At 34.9% G+C, this 21,673-nt stretch overlaps 1 protein-coding gene across 14 annotated transcripts in view; it reads right to left on the bottom strand.

Moving 5' to 3' along the window:
• LOC143258512 (malonyl-CoA decarboxylase, mitochondrial-like) overlaps positions 1-21,673 on the bottom strand; it is a 113,880-nt gene that overhangs the window by 17,881 nt on the left and 74,326 nt on the right. For 12 of the 14 annotated variants that reach the window (XM_076517593.1, XM_076517586.1, XM_076517595.1 and 9 more), the window contains one exon: positions 13,641-13,871. In XM_076517593.1, the coding sequence (XP_076373708.1) occupies positions 13,641-13,871 (231 nt within the window). Of the gene's footprint in view, positions 1-6,283; positions 6,506-11,393; positions 11,842-13,640; positions 13,872-21,673 lie in introns of those variants that run through there. The other 2 variants (XR_013032329.1, XM_076517597.1) reach the window with 2 other exon arrangements.

The following is a 21,673-nucleotide window of genomic DNA, read 5'->3' as shown; positions in this document are numbered from 1 at the left end:
CTTTTTCCTCATAACTTAAAAAGTATCACAATTAGGATAATGAAAATATAGTAAATTATAAATGTTATACTAACACACATCTACATAAATTTTTATGTAAATGGAACGACAAATAAACTGTTTCTAAACAAATATCCAAACATAGGAGAGGCAGAAAGTGTTTGTGTGTCTACTTCAATGGTCAGTTGTATAGCCTTTCAGGTGAATTACTTGGCGCAATCTCTCCTCATAGCCCTCCATGATCGTTTGACAGTACTCAACTGGTATTTTCTTCCATTCTTCTTTACAGAAGGCCTCCAACTCTTGCAAGTTTTTCAGATGATGCTGATGAACCCTGATCTTCGACTCATGCCAAAGGTTTTCAATTGGGTTGAGATGGGGTGATTGCAATGGCCACTCCAGAATGCTTACGTAGTTCCTCTGCAACCAGGATTGCACATATTTCAATGTATACTTAAGGTCATTGTCGTGCTGGAAGATCCAATGACACCAAAGTCGTAAGTTCTGAGCATCATTCTTAATATAAGTGCCTAATATATCAATGTACTCTTCTTTTTTCGTGATTCTGTTGATGCGGTGAAGGTTGCCTATACCAGAAGAGCTGAAGGAACCCCATAACATGATCGAGCCAACTCCGTGTTTAAATGTAGGGATGGTGTTCTTTGGAAGATTTCGTTCCCCCTTCTTACGGAAAATATTGCGAACATCATTGTGGCCGAAAAGCTCTATTTTAGTCTTGTCTGACCAAAGAATACTCTTCCAATAGATAAAGGGTTTATCTACATGCTTTCTTGCATACCTCAATCGTGCTTCTAAATGAACAGGCTTTAAATATGGAGTTCTACGAGGATGGTATGCTTTGAACTCAGAAGAGCGTAACATGTTCATAACTGTAGAGGTGGTTACTTCAACCCCAGTTTCCCTTTCCAGTTTCTGTATGTCATTATGTGTTAAACGAGGGTTCCTACCAACTTATCAGAGAACCTTCCTCTTAGTTTTCTCTGAAATTTTGGTGGGGTGTCCAGAACGAGGGAGGTTAGCAGTTGATCCTGTGAGCTTAAACTTGGCAATTATGCTTTGAACAGTAGATTTTGGCACATTAAGTTGTGTAGCAATACCGGAAAGAGACACACGAGACTTGTATTTTACAGTAATTCGGTTTTTTAAATCACTGGACAGTTGTTTCCTGTTTGCCATGATGACCAAGCAGATAATGACGGAGACAGAGCTAAATTGCCGTAAGTAAATGTTTTGCTGGCTAAATCCCAATAAATACGAACCCAGTGTCTAGGTCTGGAATGGTATAATGTAGTTTATTTCCCAAACTAAACAAAATTTTTATGGGAATATTAGTTTTTCTACACATTCTGAAATGTACAAACACTTTCTGCTCCTCCTATTTTTGGTTAGTTGTCTATAAACAGTTTATTTGTTGTTTAATTTACATAAAAATTTATGCAGATGTGTGTTTGTATAATATTTATAATACATTATACGTCTATAAGCCTAATCGTGATACTTTTTAAGTTATGAGCAAAAAACTACTCGGGATGCAGGGGTACGAACACTTTCCGTCGTAACTGTAATGTAACAATGTAGTCATATATCAGTATGAGCTATTTAGCAGTTGTCCCTGTATTTTGTTAGCTAGATTAACTATAGTGTTTTCATATATCATTATAAACTCTTCAGCAATTTTTCAACACTTTACCTATCTACTTTAATGTATAAGCTCTTCAGCAGTTTTTGCTATGTTTTGTTAGCTTGGTGAACAAATGTACTTGTATGCCAACACAATAAGATATTCAGCACTTTTTACTGTATTTTGTTACACAGATTAACTAGTGCAGTCATATTTCAATATGATGAGAAATTCAGCACTTGTTACTTTGCATTAATTAGTTAGGTTTAGTAACTAGATTACCCACATTAACATATTTTAGTAATAGCCATTCAGAAATTATTAATGTGTTTCATTAGTTAGAATACCTATATTGTAGTCTTACATCAGTATTACCTATTCAGCAGTTTTTTACTGTACTTTGTTAGCTAGGTTAACTAGTGTAGTTGTATCTCATTAGGTTCTATTGAGTCATTCTTTTTGTGTTTTGTTAGCTGTGTCAATTAATGTATTATTCAACAGTTGCTAGTACCTTTGATTAAATAAGGTAACTAAGGTTATGATATCTCAAAATCAGCTATTCAGCAATAGCTATTATGTTTCGTTAGTTAGGCTAACTGGTGTATTTGTATTTCACTATAAGGATATACATAGCATTTGTTATCATGTGTTGTCAACTTGGTAAAGTGGTACTGTCATGCGAGATGTTAAAAATCTGTTATTGTGTTTTGTTAAACATGGTTACTAACTACAATAATTAATATGACAATGTTTAGAGACAAGATGGGACCTGTTGGTCCATCTCAGCTGTTCTACACTCTAAACTAGATTAACTTAAAAAAACTTTAAAGCTAGTCCTTATCATTCATATACTTATCAAGCTTCTTCTTAAAAGCAATTATATTTACTGCCTCTACAACATCTGAAGGCAACCCTTTCCAAAGACCAAACATCCTGTTAGAAAAATAAAACTATTTTAATTGAAGATAACTCCATCACTGCCAAAATTTATACTTGTTTCTTCTAGTTCCTACTCTTCTCACTGTTAAATATGAAAAAAGATGATACATCAATACTATCAATTCCCTTTACAATCTTAAACACTTCAATCAGATCCCCTCTAACTCTTCTTTTTTAAGAGAAAACAGTTTGAAAGATTTCAGCCTCTCCTCATATGACAACCCCTCCATCCCATGCACAATTCTAACAACCATTGAACCTTGTCTGCCAATTCAATGTTTTTCCCAAGGTAAAGAGCTCAAGACTGAATACAATATTCCATTGATTAACCAGTGACCAATGCAAAGAAATTATAACTTCTTTAGACTTGTGTTCAATATTTCTGTAGATACATCTTAAAATCCTAGTTGCCATAACACTAGCAGTAGCACATTGGATGGATAGCTTTAGAGAGCGATCAACCACTACACCAAGATCCCTTTCATTTATGACACTGTTAAGGTTATTCCTATCCAAATTATACTTATAATTCAAATTATGATACATCATATGCATTATCTTTCATTTATAATAAAAACCCATCTACTATTTACTTGAACAACTCACTAAATAATCTAAACCCTTTTTAAAGTAGCAGCTTGCTTTTTTAAAGCTAGCAACACCCAAGACCTTAATATCATCTGCAAATTTAAGTAATTTATTGACTATTCTTTCTTCTATGTCACTGATGTCAGCCATTCTTCTACCCAATTTGCTTATTCCACACATCTGTAGACAAACTCTTTTTAACAAGTCTTTTATGTGGCACTTAGTCAAATGCTTTCTGAAAACCCACATACACCAAATTTACATCTTATCCTCATCCACATAAGCAGTAACCTTTTCAAAAAATGTAAAAAGATTTGTAAAATAAGATTTTCCCTTAGTGAAACCATGTTCACTATCCAATAAAATTTTAAACTTTATTAAATGACTTTGCAAAGAATCTTTTAACAGACTTTCCAAAACTTTTTTCCACAATTGACATAAGACTAATGGGTCTATAATTACTGAGACAATTTTTATCATCTCTCATGACAAAAGGAATTACATTAGTTAACTTCCAAGCCTACTGCACCTGCTCACTACTCAAGAACTGACAAAAAATAATAGTAGGTGGCTGAATTATTCAATCTTTTACCTCCTTCAAAACCCTTGGGGAAATATTATCTGGTCCAGGAGCCTTATCGATTCTTTTAAGCTTCCCAATTGTTCCTAACTAGCTCAGATTTAATGCAATATCATTTCCACTTATCAACTGTTCAAGATGTGGAATACTGCTTAAATGTTTGTGAGAAAATGCTAAAGAAAAAGCAAAATTTAATAACCCAACCATCTCATACTCATAAGATACTAGCTTTTCTTTATCATCCATTTAGTGTTCTAACCCGATTCTAACATTTTGTTTACCCTTAATGTATTTAAAGTAATCTTTATTGTTAATTTTCACATTTTTCAGCTAACCTTTTCTCATACAATCTTTCTAATGTCCTAATTTTCTGTTTCACCAATATTCTTGATTTTCTATAATTTGTAAGTCTTCTTTCAGGTCAATCAATTTAAATTACTTAAACTTAAGATGCTTTCCTTTACTTTTATCTCTCAAACTCTTTATGAGCAAACCTGTCTTTTTTACTTGCACTACTCTTTTTGTTTCATAAGGAACATGCTTACCTTGAATACTTAAACATTTCCCACAACTTATCAGTCTTTCCCAATAACTCAGCTGCCCAATTCACAACTGATAATGCTTGTCATATCCCTCCAAAATTTGTAACCATATCATAATTACGGAGATAAGGATTTCCATATGAAGCAAAATATTAACCTAATAAAGCAATGATCACTTGCACCCAGATGTTCCCCAATTCCTACCCTCTCAATCATTTCTATATTTGAAATTAATGATAAATCTAAAATAGTATTACTTTTAGTAAATTTCTTAATTAATTGGTGAATAAAGTCACCCTTAACAGATTCCAAAACCGCTTCTCCCACGTGGTTTGACTTTAGCATTTCCAAAAATATATATGCCTGAAATTAAAATTACCCATAATTATAATTTCATTAACAGCTGAAATCCTAATCTTATGGTAAAGTTTCTCACTAATGTTATCAGTGTCATTTGGTGGTATGTAACAAATCCTCACTAAAAGCCTTTTCCATTTATATCCACTAACAGAAACCCAAATGGATTCAATCTCATTGCTATTATCTTTAATACCCTCAACTACAACTGTATGTAACTCACATTTTACATATAAAGCTATTTCTGCCCTCTTTAATACTCTATCCTTAATAAATATCTTGTAATTCTTATTTTGCAAAATAACTTCTGTCATAAAAAATCATCTGTGTTTAACCATGTTGCAGTTATTCTCATCACGCCAAAATCCTCCATTCACAATAAAGCTATAGTCATCTATTTTATTTCTTATACTTCTAGCATTACAATAATAAAAATTAAACTTATCCTTATAACTACATTTATACTCATTACATATGCTAAACTTTTCTCTGCCTCTTATTCTTTTTGCATTTAGTTTTTCCTAGCCTACATCACTGTATAGTTCTAGCTTAATACTCCCTTTACAGCTATGTTAACAGCTTTAGCAAACAAGCCAATCCCTACCCTATTTAAATCCATTTCAAAAATCTCCCCTTCTTCCACTGGACAAATCTCAAAAGTTCAAACAGCCTATTTGATCATCCTTTACATTTACACTTAGGTCAGTATGAGCTATTTAGTAATTGTCACTATGTTTTGTTAGCTAGGTTATCTAGTGTAATCATATCTCTGTTGTATTTATTCTTAACCCTCTCTGCTCAGGTATGTTTTACTGCTCATGCAAAAGATTTTAGTGACTTACATTCTATTAAATTACTTTATGTTATACCACTTCATATAGCATAAAACTATAGCTAATAACCAAACTTTAATTGTATAAAAGTTTCAAGTTCCTAATTTTATAAAGCAATATTTCAAAAAAATCCTGAATTTCTCCTAGTGTGAGAAATGTGATATGTTTAATCTAAGCATCCTCTCTTAATTTTTTTTCACCTCCCCTCCAATAAGTATGGCATTTAATGTAAATTACTCACTATAAAATCATCATTACTCAGACAAACCATAATGTTTATAGCTTTCAATTTTTGTTTGGTAATGGAGCTATCAAATAGAAAATCAGGCCCCTCATCACATCTTCTTTTTCAGGATTTGTTAAGTCTCTTATATTTAATTCTGTATTATGTATAACCAATAAAATGCCAAATTTTGATCTATCAAATGACAAGTTATATTACATTGCTTTCTGAATGAAGGATTGCCAATTTCTTTGTTAGTACAAGCTTTGTTCCCATGGGAAAGTCAATGACTATATTGGCATTAGTTTCATAGTATTAAAAAAAAAGAAAAGAATTAAATGTCATCAATAATTGACAGTGAAAATGAAAAAAAGGCCTGGGCAAATGCAAAATTTTATGAAAATATACATGATATATTAAAAGTTAGTACTGCCAAAACCATAATGATTTTAAGCAAGTAAAAAAGAGGTCATGCAGTTAGTCTAATTAACAAGGCTCATGATGAGAAAGTTAATGTGTTTTGTCAGCTAGAAAATGTATTTTCAATATATACTCACTGCCTCATACAGAATAGCTTACTTTCTTTTTTAGTTCACGTGTTCTTCCAGCAGTATGCAAGCCAACAGCCTTGTGAAACTTTTCTGAAGTGAAACTACATGAATTTGAACCACTGTATGATGATGTAATCATGCAACAAAATCCTCCACCAACAAGAGTTTGATACAACTGCATGCACAATGATTAGCTCTGTATTGATGCTTGTGAATCTTCTTTCTTTGATGAAGCAACAAGAGATGTGCACTAGAAAAACGAGGAGGATGAGTGGGAATGTGTGCTTTGTCAATTACCTATAAGAAATACATGTTCATGTAAGGAAAATGTTAACTTCCAAAAGTAATATTTTCCTCCTCATATAGGATACTAAGAATACCACTGATACAAAGATTACCCATATAAGCTCTTTCCAGAAGGTGACTAAAGGAAGCCTATGAGGTGTAACACTAGATAGAAGAGGCTCTATGGAGGCATACCCTTGGGAGATTGTATTTCTTCTCATTCAGAGTGTACTCTTTGCCCTTGTATAATAAGATAAGAGAAAAAAAACAACAGAAAATGTCAAAAGAACAGGTGGAATAAGTATATGGTTGCCCAAATATTTACACATAAGTTGTCAGGATAGCTTAAATGTGTAATGAGGTTGGGGCTCATTCAGACTAACTTTTGAATGCTCACCTTCTCAACTGTTTGACTTATCAGGTCAAATTCAGCTACAGTAGAGAGAAACTTGTGACAACTTATTCATACTCCCTTCTTCTTCTGTTAGTCTCTATGCCAGCTGTGCAAGAAGGGCATTATATGGAATCATGTCAATATGGATACATATAACTTCTACTCGATTGTCAACCACTACAGGTCCCTTGCTTGCTGTGGAAGTAGGTAGAGTGTACGAGTGAAACATTACTGGTGTCAGTGATGACGAGAAAACCCACTTGTCGAGAAAAATATATGTAAAAACGGCTCCTCTACATAAAAAATTTCTCAACTCAAACCAACCGTTTTTACATAAATACATCATTGGTGTGTATAGGGTGATCATTTCAACTTTACTGTTAGTTTCTACATACTTCATGCCAGCTGGAGGAGGAGGCAACTGTATTAAATATACCATTACTTTACCTTCAGTCTCTGTGGGATGTACATGAGCTGTGAAAGAGTTTTTATTTTATAGTATGATGTAGAACAATAGTCCTATGTAAAGGACCAATACAGGGATTTGTAATACCAGTTTATCTGAAGACTGTGACGTGTAAGTTATTAAACATGTGATGATAGAGCAACATGATATAAGTATCATATTGTGAAGATGCAATACAATTGTATTGATACATTGTTTTGTATAATGTGATACAATTTATGCATTTTCATGAAATTTGGCAAGCTTTCAGTAAACATTACGAGACTTTTGTAAAGAAAAAACATTGATTTTTAATAAAGACTTTTTTTAAAAGTTAATGATTTAATAAATGAAGATAAATATCAAGTACTACACTTTGTTTTCATTTCTTTTATCCAAAACATTATTTGCAGAGTAACAATAACAAAACAGATAAGACAGATATTAGTTTTATTTTATTTATATGCTAGCTGTTATTTAGTTGATAAAACATGATAATTTGAAAAAGCACTGTGAAGTATGATGTACTTAAAAATATAGCTGATAAATTACAGACAAGATTCCAAAACATTGTTATAAACTATTGGTAAAATTTCTGTATTTATATATTGTATCATGGCATCAATATCTAGGTACATATGGTATTGACTACTATGATGAGATGTACGCTCCTAATAATTATTGGTGCAGATAGTCAAGTTGCTTTGTGCCATAAAACACCAAACCAACCAACCAACCCAATAATTATATATATGTGGGGTGACCCACATTGTACTTCAATACACTTCAGTCTCCTGTCAAATAGTAGACAGACTCCTTGTTCAAACCCCAATAGTTAGGTTCAAATCAGTGAGGATTTTTCATGGTCCATCACTTCAGTAGCTGGAAGCTGGTAAGTTGCAAAAGTCTCACATGCTCCACTCGATGAGGAGAGAGAATTCAGATAGGAGACACAAAGAGAATATGCTCAGATTCCCATCAGTCCTTCAACCTGGAAAGGTTTTTTACTGGAAATAGTACAATGGCTAGCTTTGAAACCTCATATCTAAATGGGCAAATGCAGGACCTGGGGAGATGGCATGACTACTTTCAATTATCCTGACCTGATGATTATTTTGTGTAATTATGCCATAGGAAATAATAACACTGGCAGCATGGTGGGATCCTATAGTAAGTTATTTGTGAGTAATAAAAATATAAGAAATGGGCAGAAATCTAAATCCATTCAGAGATGAGACATCCAGGTGGTGTAGATGGTGGATGACAAAAGAGTGTGGAGAAGCCCATATATCAGCCTGGATAATCTGAAATGGGCTGCAAATGAAAGAGTAAGATGCCAAACCTGGTGGGAAAAGACATGAAAAAGCTGACAATCATCCACCCCAAAGAGAAGTAAACCAGATGAATGAGTTGGCAGATCTATCTGGTAAGAGGTAGAAAAGTCTCTTGTAGAGAAGGAATTACAAGAAATGAAAATACAGTGATGGAAGCCCCAGATGGAGGAATTCTGATATATATAATAACAAAGGACCTGTACAGTGCATAGGATCTGTCTGGGTCAGAATGGTCACAGATATGAGACACAGAAAGATGGGATATGAAGGAAAAGTATACCCACTTCCTTAGAAGCAGAAGTCTTGAGAAAGAAGAGCTGGCTGGGGTAAAGAAGAGGTAATTGCAGTTGTAGATTTTGGGAGGAATGTATGGCATAGAAATCAGAATGAAAGCAATCACAGATAAAAAGGAAAAGGAAATATGTTTCAAGAAAGATGATACAGGGAACAAATGGCAAGAGGTTCAAAGGGGTCCCAGGTGAGAATGTGAAGAATCACTTTTGAGTTCCATTCAAGTAAGGGGCATGACAAGAGTGTCTGTGGATTAAGAAAGAATGAAAGAGAGTGGTAAGAAGAAGTTAATAAAAAATTCTGCAATTTCAGGAATGGCAGAATGTTGTCGATAGTGCCACTTAATAATTTGCAATGGTGGAGACACACAGCCATGTGAAGAATGACGTAAAGTATTGTAAGGTAGAGTGAAATAGTGAAGTGCAACAGAGATAAAGAAAACAGTTATGTTGGTGCTCAGAAGATATGAAAGAGTAACAAGAGTGGGACAGAAAGAAAGCTATATTATAAGGTAGACCAGCATGACAATGGAGACAGGAGAAATCCCATACAAAAAGATAAAAGAATTTTACTCTCTGATGAAAAAGTGGCATATACAGTTGGACCACATGGAACAGAATGTTTGGAAGAGGAAAGGGGCTTGGTCAGGAGAAAACAAAGTAATTAAAACCACTAATAGAACTCTGCAAGGGGTGTCCCAAATCAAAGCAAAGCCATGAGGTAAATGGTGGAAATGAGGGCAGACAAAGAGGAAAGTGGGACTGGTTCTGATTAAGAATATTGATAGCCAGAGCTGATGGGTGAGGTATGGAAAAATAAGAGAGAGGAAATGTGGTACTGAGCAGTGTAGAAAATGCATCTAGAGAGAGATCCAATAGAATATTCAAGAATGAAGGTACAATTCTTTCAGTAGGATGATGTCTCAATGAGAGAGATGGTCTGCAATAATGTTTAGTGTATGCACAACATGACAGGTAATTAAACTCACCCATCATAATTGGGCCCAATAAAGGAGGTCCAGAATCTGAAACCAGAGCCCTGGTGGTTGATATGAGACACAACTGATTATTACCAAATGAACCACAAGGAAGATAAGGAGAGTAGAGAATGCCCAATGGAAAACAAGCAGTCTGAAGGTGTTGACATGTAACAAATGCTCCTACAGAGTTCAAAAACTATAAATCAAACAATTGTTCAGGGGTGTTTTATACCCAGAGAGAGAAGTATCTGTAAAGAGGTGAAGGTTCACTGTGGGAAGACATTAAGGAACACTGGAGGCAATGTTGGAGTAGATACCCACTAAACAAAATCTTTCAGTAGAGAAGGTGGGAGGATTGGTGAGGACAGTGGATTCCTAGAAACATTCTACTGGTTGTGCAATGCCAACTTTAGGGTCTGCTCATGTGCACAGCCAAAGGGGTCCTAGAGAAACTATGGTCCCTCTAACAGATAGGGAGGTGAGACCTAACCTTTGGTTGCTAGGTGATCCAGGTCCTATAAGTAAATAGAGAAGGTTTGGCACAGCTGAGGTGATAGTTTAAGAGAATTAACAAGTGGATGAGATATTGAGTTGATATTACATCAGTAATAAAGTTTTGAAAATTCGAGGAAGACTGAGACTGCTCTTCAGTAGGTAATGAAGTTCCTAAAGCGAATTTGCAAAAAATTAATTATTCTTAATGTTAGGCTTCAAAAAAAAAGTGGGAAAGAAAGTTAGTGGAGGAAACTGAAGCAAAGGGTTCTGGCTGAACCATGGACCCCACCACACATTGAACAACTACTTTCACAGAAAAAAAACCTTTCTAATAAGTTATTGGTAATTTGTTCAGTGTGAATATCTTTACTCACATTAAACTGTGAATTCAGGATTTGTATTAAATATGTCTAAACTCAATCAAGTGAAAATTTACAATTGAGAAAGTGGTAAATCTTGTCAAACTCAACCATATTTGTTAACAACAGTTAGAAGAAGAAGAAGAATGGGTATTTATGAGTGCAAATGTAGAGGGCATCACTGCATGATTATTCTATCATGCAGTGGTGGAAATTCATACAGTATGAAGTAAGATTAGGTAGGAATTTCCACAAGGTAAGTGGTTTGCAAATTTCTTTGGCAGGTCATGCAAATCTAAATGAAAATAAGCTATTCTGTGTGAGAGGTGAGTCTTCATTTTGGAACATTACTGTTTGATCTAATGTAGTCATAAGTAAGCATAAAAAGAACTGCCCTTCATAACACTAATTGTTTTCCATTATTTCATAAGTGGAACTAAATTAACTAGTGACACTAATAAATCATACCAGAAATCTTTTAATTTATAATCCATTGTATTTATGTTTCATTTTTGTGCATTTATTATGTTTACTATTAGATAAGAAGAGATATGATAGAGCCAGCATGAAATCTCCATTTACACTGTTTACATATCAATATCCAAAGTTTAAATTCTGACCTTATTAGAAGTGTTTAATACTTCAGGCAACAACACTTTTCTCTTAATCAAGGCACAGAGAAGATGCATTAGGTACAGTAAAATGGTAGCATTAAATTTTACAATGTTTATACAATAGTGATATGGAAATATAACCTGTAGTCATTGCTACATTCCATGCAAGATATTTTTACACATTTGTTACACATTTAATTTTCACATTTATGTACATTTACTGGTTTGTCAAAAAATAATCTAATTTTATTTCAAGCAACAGCTCAAACATAAACAAAAGAAAAAAATATTAATTATAGTGATAATGAAAAAAACCAAAAACAAATTGATGGCTCCATAACTGGACTAATCATTTCCTCAGATTCCATTTCTTCAGACTTTTCTATTATGCTGTGCAACAAAATAAAAACCAAAGTGTGTAAGAACTGAAAGAAGTATTTAAAATTTGGTTTTACTTACAGAAACAATCACAGTGTACTAGTTGTTTGCAAATTTTAGCTGATGACAGCATGAAGTCAGATAAACTTATAAGGCACTTGGAAATCAAATACCCTGTGTATGTGAGTAAAACACCATTGAAGTATTTTAGTGAAAAGTGAAACAACTGAAAAGTCAAAGCAGACCACTTTACCATCAAAAACCTTGAAAGTTTCTTTATAAGCATCTTATTTGACTGGGAAAAACATAAAGCCACACAATATAGAAAAAATATTATTTCTACCTGATGCTATAAAGATATGAGAGATCATGGATGAAGCAAGGCAATGTCAGGTCCTAAAGGCTATTCTTTTATTGCATGCCACTACCATGAGGAGTATAGATCTGATCTCTGCTACAAATTAATGAGATCAAATATGTTGTAAACTGAACTCAGCTTCTAGTATCTGATACTGTTACAAATAGGAAATGTGTAGAAAGTTTCTGTTTTGCCAAGCACAAGAAAGAACTACATGAGAAGCCATCTTCTCTCTTCTTGAAGAGTTTTCACCACAGTTTTTCTTGAATTTATTGTTTTGGGCTATTCACTGAGGGGACAGATTCATTTATAGGAAACATAAAAGAATTCAGAGCCAAAGAAAGTGCTAGCTTCAATGAAATAGCGGCCTGAAGCAATTAAAATGCCAAAAGATGTTGCAAGTGTTGTGAACTTTATGAAATAACAAGCTATGAACGTCAGGTTGTCTACTGTTCCTTATGGAAAACTTGGATCTATGTACAACAAACTCCTGTTCCTGTTGCATAAAGAGGTGTGCTGGTGTCAGGTGGGAAGGTACTCAGTTGTATTACACAGTTAAAAAATGAATTTTGTATTATTTTGTTAGACTGCGACTTAATATTAGCAGATGAAAAGTAGCTTCTGGTTGATATTTTCAAAGTCCTTAAATTGCCACTGTAAGGTCAGTATAGCAATATTTTGCACCAGAACAACAAAGCATCTGCATTTTGCAAAAACTATGTACTATGTAAAATCCAGTTTGAGAATGGAAAGTGTGAAATTCTTCCTAGCCTCAGTGTTTTATTGGAAGAAAATCAGTTTTATTTGCCGTATTGTGACAATTCATCTTCAAAATCAACAGAAAAACACAAATGAATCCTGAATCTACTTAATGGCAGTAAAAAACCAAAAAACTCACAGTACTGTTCAATGGTAATATTCTCTGGGTAAAATTAAAGTCTAAACTTTTTGGGAACTTGTGGACACTAGTTTGCAAAGCATAACCTGATCTGTTAAGAAAAGTGATTGGTGAGCTTTTGCCATTACAGCGTTTTCTGTAAACAAGTGATCTCATCTTCAGGTATTTTGGGCTTTCCAAGTTGCTGCATCAACAATTCAGCCGAGAATGGGCCTCATTCCACACTCAAACCCACCGATCATGCAAAATTGGTGAGCAACTGTCTGCCCTATGCTACATACCATTTTAAGACTTGTTCTATTTTTATACAAAGAGGATGAAGAACGAAGGGTTGCAACAAAATTCATAATTAAGAGAGGGAGGATACCATGAAAAGTTTGCACATTGCAGCAGTAAGTGAAAGATTCATTTTCTTGTAATATTAATTCATTATTATTTGCTGTTTCAAACACTGAATTTTGCTTTACTCACAGTGTTTAATATAATTGTTCCATACCACTGTTTGAAACATTATTTTTTAATTACTCACTCTGTTTGACATTATTCTTCACTTACCTACGTTGTTGAGAGCATAACCTCTTCTTTTTTCTCTACATAAGTAATGAGCACACGATCTCATGAGTGGAACCTGAAGTAATTCACTTAAGTCAGCATCCTGCAACCAATGGTTTGACTTCAACATTTCTGAGAGCTGTTCCCTCAAAGAAACAGCTTTATTTTTGCAGAGATGATCTTTTAATGAGGTTGATTCTTGATCAGTCAGAAAAAAAGATGACAGTAATGTTCCTGAACAAAGAAAATTAAAATGCATTACAGCCAAAACCACCAAACCAGGTAATAAAAACAAGAAAGCCTAAAAATCATAAATATCAAAGAACAATTAATATACTTAACAAAAGGTTCTAATTCAACAACTACAGATACACAAAAAGCCACTGTTCCAGAGGGTGCAACACAGTGATGCAAAGACATTATGGGGCCTTTATCCACAGGTATTAATTATTATGGGTCCTTCAAGGGGATAGAGGGGGCAATTTTTGGGACCCTAACACTTGTTCCCATAAGTAAGATATGTAGTTGCAGTTGTGACATGACTATACACAATTTTGGACAAGCCAACATGTTTTGGTTGTAGAAATATCCATAAAGTTTTGTATCTTGAACACTTTACAGTTGTATCAGTTTTATTAGTTATGACCACAACTCATACATTTTGTCCTGGGCCATAAGCTATTTGATCGTATGCACTGGCCAAAACCACAGCTGTTTACATGGGCTTCCAATCAATATCCTAGAAATGTAAAAGATTAAAAAGACAATTACTAGTGTCAATTATCTTCAGTAAAGACTGGGCATATTATAAGCTGCAGCAGTCTTTTTTAATATTATGTAAGATTACTGTTTTCTAAATAATTATTAAGTTTTTACCATGTCAGATTACTCAATATAAAATATAATTAAACCAAATGGCTTAATCTTTCTCTTTACTTTGTTTTGTACAGCTGAATTTAGTTTTTCACTCCCTTATTCATCCATTTTTAATCCTACTTATATAGTCCACTTTGTTGACTGCTAAATACTTGTAAATTAATCATAAATATTTAGAAAATAATCTTCAATTTTCAAGAAACTTACAACCTATTATAAGACAAAAAATAATGAATGTTAAACACTAAACATAGGATCAGAAACAAAGATGCATACACACATATAAGGAATAAAGTATATATTAATAAAACTTGAAAGGGCACATTTAACACACACAAAAACATAAAATTAAACAAACATAAAATTAATGTAAAAAACAAAAACATATTAAGAGAGAATCTCTTGTTTGTAATGTTAAGTGTTTTCACTTGAGAAAAACATACATAAGCTTTCTGTTTAAATTCAGTTATCATGCTTTTTAAATAAAACATCACAACTATACAAATCTTATTTCTTGTATCCATAAATAATATAAGTATCTTACCCTCCAGTATTTCAGCTAAAACTAAGAATTAGCTCAATTTATGGTTAAATAAATTACAAAGATATTAACTATAGTGGAGCCTTGTTCACTTCAGTTGCTCAACTTATGTACTGATAAGCATAAAATATAATTTCCAACATACTCTACTATAAGTTTGTTGAAATTATATAAAACACACAATGCTTACATTAATTTCAACACTGAAAAAAACAAACAAACAAAAAACAGTTTAATAACACCACCTCTCTTTGTTAAAACAACTTATTAGACAATAAAGCCACATAAAAGCCAAATAAAACTATGGCACAAATTATAGTATGAAAGGGTAAAAAACATATATTAGAAACAGATATATCTGTAAAACTAAGCCAACACAGAGCAGAGACGCACCATCTATCACATTTAACAATAATGTACATAAAATAAATTAAATGTAAGAATTAAAAATATAAAGCAGATACAAGTTCAGTCCTCAATTACCTTAAAACCACCATATTTCACCATCTATGACATGCAGATATGGAAAGAAATATACTTAATCATTATAAAACATAATATTATAGTAACTGACATTTCCATCCATAAATTAACATAAAATAAGTATAAATAAGCTTTTATCAGCATATAATTCTGTGAACTTTTAAAATAAAATCTTTTGTTGTTACTTTACATATTCTGCATCAAATGGAAACATATAACTTGTATAATATTTGAATGGCTGAATTCAAAATAGATTAACTAAACATCACAATATTTATTCACAGAACTGACTATGTTACTTTGAAATTAGTAGATAATGGCTTTAATTAATATAAAGATGGTACATTTTACTTCTTTCTTTTGTGTTTTCTTACATTTGAGACTTTCACTTACAAATGTCACTTGACTTAACCCAGTTTGGTTTATAATACATATATCTAACAACTGGTACAATAAAAATGAGCAAAAATAGAACAGAGTATACAAGTTAGTACAAAGAAGAATTAAAAACCTAAGGTTAACATTTTCCTAAAACTAACTCAACTTTGATTTGCCCTATATGCTTACTATAAAATTTCTTTCTAATTGTCATAATCATCATCTTCACTGGGGTTTTGTCCATGTTTTAGGCCTAAGAAGGTTAAATTCAGCATACACCTCTTCCTCCTTCTCAGGAATCGTTATTTTGTAATCCTAGATAGTAACCCTTTTAACATTGTTGTAAGTGTGGCCCACAAAACACAACCCCATGTGGGATGCTGTGGTAATGATCGAAGTTTTGAAGCATACCTTAAAGACAGTTGCAAACAAAGAAGGTATAAAGGAGATTCATGTGACTCCATGTACAAACTCTGGACTGGAGAAAGGTGGAAGGCCCTTGTGCAGAGCCAAAGGCCCATATGGAGAACAGGGTTCAACATTTTCAAGACCAAAGTCCTGGCAGAGCCATAGACCAGTGACCCATAGTCTAGTATTGATTGAATAAGGGCGTGATAGATTTTTAGCATGGAACATCAATCCACCCCCAAAGAGGTGGAAGAGAGGACATGGAGGATGTTCAGTACCCTTGTACACTTGACATGAAGCTCCTTGATGTGAGGAATAAAGGTCAAAGATAAGCCTCAAGAACTTTGCCTCAGGGACCACAGGAAGCACAACTTCACCAATACAGAGTTCAGGATCAGGGTGAATACCCCATTGGTGGTAAAAATGCATGCAAACAGTATTGGAGAGAGAAAAGTAGAAACTGTTTGCTGAGGTTCACTTCAGTAAATGATAGGGCAGTCTGTTGCTGCTGCTCAACAAACCTCATGTTCAAAGACTGACACGAGATGTGGAAGTTGTTGACACAGGGCCCATTTGAAATAGTAAAAGGGAGTTGTCCTATGATGGCATTAATTGTTACACTAAAACGTGTGACACTCAAGACACAGCCCTAAGAGACTCCAAGTTCCTGTAGGATAAAACAGGAAAGTGTCATACTCACACATGTGGAACTGCCTTCCTACTAAATATTTTTAATAAAAAATGGGCAAATGGCCACTCAACCCATATAAGTGGAGGTCTTGCAAAATGCCATACCTTCATGTTGTATCATAAGCCTTCTCAAGGTCAAACAATACACAAGATGTTGTCACTTTAGAAATGCTTCTCTGATGGATGTATCAAGTTGAATCAGGTGGTTCATAAGTGGGTGAGAGGAGGTTGTTTGATTCAAGGAACCAACAAGATGAGCATTAACCATCCTCTCTAAGGTCTTACAGAGATAGCTCATCAAAGCAATTGGACAGCAGTTTGAAGGAACTTGGCTTAAAGAAAGGTAGGGATAATAGCTTGGCACCATACATCAGGAAAAACATTCTCCTGCCAGATCTGTTTAAAAACAACCAGAAGAATGGCAAGAGAAGCAGGAGAGAGATGGTGCAGCATTTTATTGTGTATATCATCAGGTTTGACCGATGTACTGCCAGATCAATTGAGAGCCAGCTTGAGTTCCACCAGGATAAAGGGGCAATTATAGTCATACAGATGAAAGGAAAGAGGCAATTGTTCTTCCTGAGTTTTGATGGTTAAGATGGTGGAAAATGAAGTCAGAAGTGCCAGATACCTGGTTAAAGCTTTCACCAAGATTATTAGCAATGCTCTGGACACCACCAACTTACTGGCTATCAGCAAGCAAGATTGAAAGGGGGGACAGAATTATACTACCCACTGACCTTCCAAATCTTGTCCCATATCACTTTGGAACTGGTGGTAGAAGAGATGCTGGTTGTGAATTTAATCCAAAATTCCTTCTGGCTTTGATGTCTTACTTGCCAAGCAGGTGCACAGGCCTGCTGAAAAGCAATGTGATTCAAAAGTGTGGGGTACCTATGAAAGGAATCCCAGGTGCATTTTTGAGCCTTCTATATCATGTGACAGGCAGGATTCCACTATGGATGAGGAGTACATAGAAAATGTGTCAAGGTTTTAGGAATAAACTGAGTATATGCCTGGATAATACAGTCATTCACTGCTGCCATGCAGTCACTTATCGATGGCATACAGACGATGGCAGGATCAAGTTCTAAGAGAGCAGTGAACGAGGACCAGTTGGCTTGCTCCATCTTCCACTGGGCCACACGGGTCCGGTGGCATCAATCACAGCCAATATTTCTCAAAATGAGAGGAAAATTATCACTGCCCTGTGGGTTACTGTCAATCCTCCATGAAAAGTGGGAGAATAGTGAAGGGGAGCAGACTGAGACAACAGCAATATTGAAGAGAAAAAGGTTGTGATCTGAGATCATACGCTGTAAGAAGCAACCCCTTCCACTAATATCAGCACTTCCCCAGATAGGATTATGTCCATTAAAGTCCCTCAGGATTAAAAAGGGAGATGGCAAATATTCAATGAGAGAATCAAGGTCTGATTGCTCATAGGTCTCTCCAGGAGAGAGGCAGAGAGAACAAACAGAAATCATATGACCCAAAAAAACATGGATGACTATGGCCTCGAAGGGTGTGTTGAGTGGCAAAGACAGGGTAGGTACATCCTAATCGACCAATAGTGCCACCCCTTGATGTAGGCGTCCATTACACAACTTGTAATTTCTGTACAAAGAAACTGCTGAAATATGACTGTATCAGCAGGTTTCAGAAATGTTTCCTGTAAGGAAAGACACACAGGATGGTAAGAATCAATCAGAGCTTTGATGTCATCCAGATTAGAATGTAAATCTCAACAGTTCTACTGTACCAAAGTAGCCATTTATAGGCAAACTGGGTAGATAGCTCTTCTGACCACATCTTTTTTTTCTTTATTCAAAATGGTCAATTGGCCTTCATGGATCTTGCCCTGGGTAGATTGGGCAGGTCTCTGTTTTGGAAGAAAATTCCAGTGACTGAAGGCCTGAGAAAATGCCTGTACATGTGGAATCAAAGGAAGTGGATCCAGGGATCTGCTGGAAGGAATGGTAGGGACAGAGTTCGGTGTTAATTCATCATCTTTCTTAACCATGAAGGTCAAAATACTTTTCACATTATTTGAGAATAATTCTTTGGGGGTACAGAGAGATCCGTTTGCACTCTCACTGTAGCAGTGGAATGAAGTGCAGCAGCATACATCTGAGATGAAGTGGTAGACAGTAATTTTTGAGCCTCAGGGTAAAAAATGTTGTGAACTGTTTTCAAAATGCTGTACCTCTTTTTCTTCCACTCACCTAGGGCATGAATAAAAGTAGGATAGGTGAGAGCCACTACAATTAATACAATTAGGATCTATTTCACACTCATAAGCATCGTGGTCCCTGTCATCATAATGAGCACACATCAAGGAACTACAATATGAGGTCCTTGACATCTGAAAGAGTTTGGAGTATATAGCTGTACCTTGCAAATAAAATAATCTACCTTAATGGTGGCAGGAGGACATGGTGATATAAACGTAAAAATTAGAACACTGGTCAGCATCATAATTCCATCTTTGCGAGTGGAGATACTCCTCACTGCAGAAACTCCTTGGGTGGAGAAACCAGTGAGGATCTCTGACTCAGAGATGTTCTTCAAATTCCTCTCAACAATAACTCCTCCTGGCAAATTTAAAATAGCATGGGCAGTAACCTCAATGGGTATATCCCAATGGCCTTTGAATGCAAGAGAGTTCACTGTATTTAGGAGTAGATGTTTCCACTGATATGTCACTAAAACAAAGCTTTTTGACTGCCTTAGGAGAGAGAGAGCAAGTCCCTCTAGTCTCTTCTGAATAAAAATAGGAGACATTTGTCCAAAAGATTTATCTGATAGAGAATTTAGTGTCAGAAAATGAGATACAGGTGTTGAAGAGGTTGAAGATTGCTGCTAAGAATCTTCAAGACATGGTCATTTACTTATGGTCTGTGTTTTCACTATTTTATTTTTATTTGGGATATCCATAATAAAGAAAGAATATTTTGGTGCCCACTGACCCTACCCATCATGGATCCCTATGAGGGGATGCACTACAATGCCAAAAAAGGACATTACATTAATGATAGAGTTTCATGAGCACTATACCCAAACACCAGCATCAGGTACAATGTCCACAACACCTTCTGAGAATGTTTAACACTGGTACTTGGGTGACCCTAACCCAAGTGGACCAGCTGATTGACCCTGCTCATCTACAGGAACCTAAGGCCAAAATGATATGTCAGGGTTGGACTCCTCAACCACCAGGATAAACTCCTCCTTTTCACAGATTACTATGCATGGCAAACGTGTGGGTGAATGTTTGGATCCCAAAGGAAATATATTCAAAGAACAGAACCTTCTCTGGGAGGTCCCCTCACCACATACAGAAATCCACACTAAGGGGCCAGATGGGAGTGCAGGTGGAAAATGGAAGTAGAGAAATAGGATAAAAGGTTAAACAATCTTCCCAGGTAGCCAATGTCCTGAGAAGGCCCAATCTGGATAGAGGATAACATACGAGGAATGGCAAAGGATGCAGGAAACATTGGTGGCATAAATATCAGAATGATAAAGACTGCATACTACAAAGGGGAAGAAATAGATCTTAAGGGAAAAACTGTACAAAGAACACATTGAAATGGGATTAAAGAGAAAACTGGACAGAGTATGAAGGATAACACTGGGATCTCAACCTGGAAGAACAATGGAAAGTGGTGGATGGAGCAAATGAAAGGAATTAATAAAAGTGGAGAAGAGAAGGCTTTCTGGAAGAGAAGGAATGGGAGGGGGTTGACAGGGCAGCCCTTTATTATAAAAAGCAGCAGTTGAAGCAGACAAACCTTGAACAGAGTACCAGGTGAAGAACAAGAACAGAAGAAATGAATGGTTAGATAAAATGGCAAGTAGGCCAAAGTCTGAAGTAAGACAAAATAGTTCTGGTACATAAACAAGGGCTAAGGACAAATGGTACGGGCAAGGAAAGACACTACATGGATGGTAAAACCCAGACAAAAATCACATGTGAAGATAGAGTTTGGTGACATTAGGATAAACAACATCTTATTTTGGCTGTTGTAGGAGTGACCAGCATAGAGGTAAGGGCAAGGATTTTTGCTCCAGTAAGGTCCAGAATAGAGGAAACTATACTTGAGTTATCAAACAATATGAATGGTAGACTGACTTAAAGGTTTTTAAAATTTATTTATTAATAGTTTTAGTTTGGTTTAGAAAATGGAACATTTGAGGTGGACCAATAGATCCTATGTCATTCCAAAACATCATGTTATGTTTTTGGCCTTTTTATTTAGATGATTACGTGTAATTTAAGCATGTTTCTTAATATGAATTTGAAATCACTTTAGAAAGTTGTTTACATAAATTCAAGAAATAAACCCCTTACAACTTGTAAAATTTTACATTCTTTGTTGTAACATTTACTAAAATACAGCTAATATACAGATATCATAAATTTCATAAGGAAGCTACAGATAAATTTAGCTGTATAAATTATATTACATATAGGGATATACTGTATCTCAGAATGGTTGGTAAGGGTATTAACACTTTTATTGATAAGGAGAGAAAACACCAAATTTATTCAAAAACTAGGTACAAAACTAAAGTCCATACTATGTAAAAACTACACTGACAAACATAACACCAAGATAATTTATAAAATACAATGCAACAACTGCCACAGCTTCTA

This window comes from Tachypleus tridentatus, chromosome 8 (assembly GCF_004210375.1).
Source record: "Tachypleus tridentatus isolate NWPU-2018 chromosome 8, ASM421037v1, whole genome shotgun sequence".
Lineage (NCBI taxonomy): Eukaryota > Metazoa > Arthropoda > Merostomata > Xiphosura > Limulidae > Tachypleus > Tachypleus tridentatus.
Note: the sequence above shows the minus strand (reverse complement) of the source record. Positions and strands in the feature narration are given on the sequence as shown.